Source organism: Boleophthalmus pectinirostris, unplaced genomic scaffold (genome assembly GCF_026225935.1).
Source record: "Boleophthalmus pectinirostris isolate CB_2022bp ecotype Guang Dong unplaced genomic scaffold, ASM2622593v1 HiC_scaffold_1, whole genome shotgun sequence".
Taxonomy (NCBI): Eukaryota; Metazoa; Chordata; class Actinopteri; order Gobiiformes; family Gobiidae; genus Boleophthalmus; species Boleophthalmus pectinirostris.
The window spans coordinates 38,503,698-38,508,697 of record NW_026570970.1 but is presented as its reverse complement, the minus strand read 5'-3'; the positions used below and the strand labels follow the sequence as shown (position 1 = coordinate 38,508,697).

Below are 5,000 nucleotides of genomic sequence, written 5' to 3'. Positions count from 1 at the left end.
ACATACACACACAGTGCCCCCAGTAACACACACACACACATGCCCCCAGTAACACACACACACACACACACACACACATACACATACACACACATGCCCCCAGTAACACACACACACACACACACACACATACACATGCCCCCAGTAACACACACACACACACACACACACACACATACACATACACATGCCCCCAGTAACACACAAACACACACATACACATATACACATACACACACACACATGCCCCCGGTAACACACACACACACACACATACACACACACACACACACACACACACACACACATACACATACACATACACACACACACATACACATATACACACATACACACACACACACACACACACACACATACACACATACACATACACATACACACACACACACACACACATGCCCCCGGTAACACACACACACACACCTTGAGCAGTGTGTATCTGTGTCTCTTGACTCCTGCTCATTCGTTGCTGTAGGTTTGTGGATGAGATGAAGAGGCTGTATGATCCTGTGGATGTTTCTCTTTGGTTTTGGTTTCAGTGAAATGACAAAGTGAACCACGTGTCCTTGAGCTGTCGACACGTCTGCTCCTCTAATGAAGCTCAGAAACACCTCCACACTCTTTTTATTTACACAATTAGCAGAAGGCAACGTTTGATTACATTTGCTCTGCTCAGACTCAAGCAGGTCCCACCGGCTCTTCAGACACACACACAGACACATACTTGAAACATAACCGTCTCCATCAGTAAATAACTCTTAAACCAGGACTGAACCGGGTTTAGAACAGCCTCAGATCTGTGAACATCTGGTTTAGACGTGGTTTAGTCCAGATTCAAACCAAGACTAAAGCAGGACTAAAACAGGTCTAAACCAGGATTTAAACAGGTTTAAACAGAGTTCCCATGATCAAGGAAATCCTGGAAAAGCCATGGAAATTGAAAATGTCATTTTCCAGGATTTTTTTTTTACTTTCATGCAACTCCAGTTCTGTTAAGTTCTCATGAGACTATTGTGATTATTTCTGAACGTCTGTGCCTTTTGTTTAAAAGAGATGACAATAAATGCACTGACAGTAGGGATGTAAAAATAACCAAAATATCGTGATATCGTATTGTCAACGGTCTCTCAAGGCAAGGCAAGTTTATTTGTATAGCACAATTCGTACACAAAGTAATTCAAAGTGCTTTACAGAATAAGAAATACATTAAAATCATAATAAAAACAAATCAAAACATAAATAATCATGAAGATTAAAATTAAAAAGAGAGACATAAATTGGAAGATGTGGAATGAAAACCTTTCAGTTATTTGCACAGTTAAACAGAAATGTTTTGAGTCTGGATTTAAACAGCGTCACAGAAGAGTCTGTCTCACATGTTCAGACTGTTCCAGGTTTTAGCTGCATGACCTGAAACTCTGACTCCCTTGTTTAGTGACTCTGGCACAGCAGGAGGTTCCCTGATCCTCAGAGTAGATGTTCATATGACATAACATGTCACAGATGGACTTTGGTGCTCGGCCATGGAGACACTTGTACACAAGCAGAGCTGCTTTAAAGTCTATTCTCTGAGGCACAGGAAGCCAGTGCACTCAATATATCGAATCACAAGTTCCTTTGCTTAAATGAATGGTTTTATAGCAGCAACATCTTATGAACATTGGGAACTACATATCCCATGATGCATTTCAGCACAGACATGAAGAAATATGTTTTTGACTTGAATTCTTGGGATCATGACAGTAATGATCCACACCAAAATCTTGTCAAGGTGTTTTAAAAGTTACCTTTCTACAAATCTATTAGATTCTCCAAAATATCATAATAAATATCGTACAGTGAGATGTATATTATGATAATATCGTACTGAGAGATTTGGATATCGTTACATCTCTACTGACAGAATGTTCTAAAACCATACGGTGAGTGAAAAGGGTTAACATTTCAGATTTAGCTCTGAAACTTTGTAAGTTTTCAAATGTTGTCCGTGAAAAAAAGTGGGAACCCTGTTTAAAGCAAATGTCAATCAAAACTAATCCAGCTCTAGATTAGAACTAAACAAATGTGAGGTAGGACAGAATAAAAGTCAAGGCAGGACTCACCTAGGACTAGACGAGATCCAAACCTGGACTGAAAAAAAGACTAAAGCAGGACTGAAGTTTTGAAGATGAACAGTTTTGTGTTTGCCTCTCGCTGAATAATGCAGCAGAATCTTTCTCCTGTGAGCTCCAGCGCTTTGAGACCGGAGCTGGATACAAGTGTTTTATTATTTATTGAAGAAAATGTGATTTATTTAAATGCTCCTAAACAAAAACAGGCTCTGTGCTTTTGGACGCCGCTCCATCAGATTTCATAATGTTTTTAAAGTGCACAGGGACTCTCTCATGAATAATGTGTCTATTGTCCCAGTTCAGTGTCTGACTCTGAACTCACCCAGCCCACCAATTTATCTGTTTAACAACTCAGCTATTCTCATCAGCCAGTCACAGCCAGATACTTATCCATCCACAACATCACCAATTAACATCAATAAATGGAGCATCATGTCCAGTGTTAAGAATACATCAGCAGTACAGTTGTTCTCAGTAAAAGTTCTGTTTGATTTGAACATGTTTACCTCATATGTCTGGACACAGTTGGGTTTATGGAATTTAAAGTCACAGTCTTACAAACAGAACATCTGACACAGGGATACAGGAGGCCGGTAGGGCATCTGACACATGTTGATGGTGTTGTTTCTCTCTCAGATGTGGCTGAAGCCGTGTAAGCGTCAGGACGTCCCTCAGAGGCTCAGTTACTTGTGTCCCGTTTACAAGACGAGCGAGAGACGAGGCACTCTGTCCACCACCGGACACTCCACCAACTACGTGATCGCCATGACGCTGGACACCGACCTACCCCCCGAGCACTGGATCAGGAGGGGCGTGGCTCTGCTCTGCCAGCTCAGCTCATAGTACGACTACTACAGAGTATACAGAGTATACGGAGTATATACACAAGTCCAAAGTTAGATGTTTGTGGATGTATTTTTGTTTCAATTTCAACAGTTCTGATTTGCCAACACACCTTTAAAGAAATAAACAGACTTCATTAGCTCAGCCTCAGAGTCTTTTTTTTTTTTTACAGTGTACAGCAGAGGTGGGACTTGCAAGTCGTGACTTTTTCTCAAGTCAGATTGAGTCACTAGTTACAGGACTTATAGGACTTATTGGACTTGACAAAATGCACTAAGACTTCAACTTGGACTTGATGGTCAAAGACTTGGGACTTGACTTGGACTTGACTCAAGACTTATTTGAGACTTGCAAATCAACGACATGGTCCTAGCTCTGGTGTACAGCTAAACTAAGTCAGATGCCCGTTCACATTCTTATGTAGTGACTGTTTTCCTGAACCTCCAGGTGAACCTGCAGGAGTGTGATGAAACTTCTCTCTTTAATCTCAAAATCTCATGACATGTTTATGAAGCTAAAGCGTCTGCATTAAAACAAAGACCAACTCAACATGAGTTTGTTTTGAGAAGAACTTTGTTTTTTCCACACACCCGACAAGTCAGACGTTTGAAGACGAGAGAGGAGGACGTACTTTGACTAATGCTTGTTTATTGAAGCACAAACAGCATCAATGGCACTTTACATTTACACATTTAATCCACAATGAACATTTGTTCAACTAAAACAATGGACCTTCATTTAGAGAAAACTCACTCTGGACCGTCCAGGTGTGAGGCGGCTCCTGGTCCGGCCTCACAGCGGTTCAGTCTGGACATGGCAGAATGAGGATTTGTACCTTTGCATTAAATGTTGTAATGGTCGTTTTTACAGTGAGTCTGTGTCACACGGTGACAGTAAAGAACCCACACACACAGGAATGTGAGAGCAGAGGTCAGAGGTCAGGGGTCAGAAGGAGCTGTGCTGTCAGAGAAGATCTCGCTGGTTTCACATCACAACATTCTATGAGCCTATTATATTTAACAGAGATGGAGCAGCTCACATGCAGATCTGTGTGAGTGACACTGAGCTCTTGACTTCAGTCACAAATAGAAATGATCAGGTTCAACATTTGTATTTTTACCTTTTATAAATTTCATGGTAAAGTCCAAAGTGATCAACAGGGAAACATTGTGGAGTGGAGCAGCAGCAGCTCCTCCAAACCCTCCCCCCAGCATCATTTAAAAACTAAACAGATTGTCTGCAACAAAAATCAGCATTTGACAAAAATAACTCATAAAACTATAAACAAAAAAAAGAGTTCAGCCTAAAATAAGAGCCAGTATTTACAGTGTGGTACAGCAGTGGTTAGCACCTTCAGTGCCCCCATGAGGCACACACACAAACTGAACGATTGTCCAAAACTACTCCGACACGCTCTAAAAAAAAAAGACTATGGCAGCAGCGTTTCAGCCTCAGAAAAACAACACGTGTAAGAATCGTTTCATTATGATTCTCACAGGTTTTACAGTGCAGCACTAAAAAAAATACAATGTGAAAAATCAAACGTAGAAAAGTAAATAAGAGCAGCGACTCGTGCATCATTTGTCTTGGTTTAACACTGGGCCTCATCTGCTGCTCTTCACACACTCCTCCAAACTTCATGTAAACATGTTAGTACTACAAAAATACTAATACTACTACTACTGTGCCCCACGGGTCTGAGCCCACAGCCTTTAGAAGAAAACCCCCGTGTGCTTCACCAGCTTCAAATACTCTGAAAAATAAAGGCATCTTTTTTATTAAATACAAGTCATTTTCTAGGAAATGACGGCTTGATTCTCACATTTAAACCATAATTATCCTTAGTGCTTTGTGCTTTTTAGGTCAGAATTGAAATATATTTTATTACTTTCAAGGATAAAATGCAAATTATTGCTTAAAACATATCCAATGTGTGGTTCTGTCGTCGTAAATCGTGCAGAATGAGGCCCAGTGACATTTCAAACTAAAACACTGAAGTTGTGCTGCTGCTTCAGGGGGCGG

General features: G+C 40.7%; 2 protein-coding genes across 5 annotated transcripts in view; one reads left to right on the top strand and one right to left on the bottom strand.

The window, feature by feature from the left end:
- The window catches only part of dnah7 (dynein, axonemal, heavy chain 7), a 187,205-nt gene extending 184,128 nt beyond the window's left edge, over nucleotides 1–3,077 (top strand). Inside the window, 1 exon segment of the mRNA XM_055162193.1 lies at nucleotides 2,772–3,077. Coding sequence (XP_055018168.1) covers nucleotides 2,772–2,978 — 207 coding nt within the window. The 3' untranslated portion in view covers nucleotides 2,979–3,077.
- A 532-nt stretch (nucleotides 3,078–3,609) lies between these two features.
- slc39a10 (solute carrier family 39 member 10) overlaps nucleotides 3,610–5,000 on the bottom strand; it is a 40,184-nt gene continuing 38,793 nt past the window's right edge. For all 4 annotated transcript variants that reach the window (XM_055162481.1, XM_055162531.1, XM_055162588.1 and 1 more), the window contains one exon: nucleotides 3,610–5,000. This exon is cut by the window's right edge and continues 614 nt beyond it. The gene's annotated coding sequence lies outside the window, so the exon portion shown is untranslated.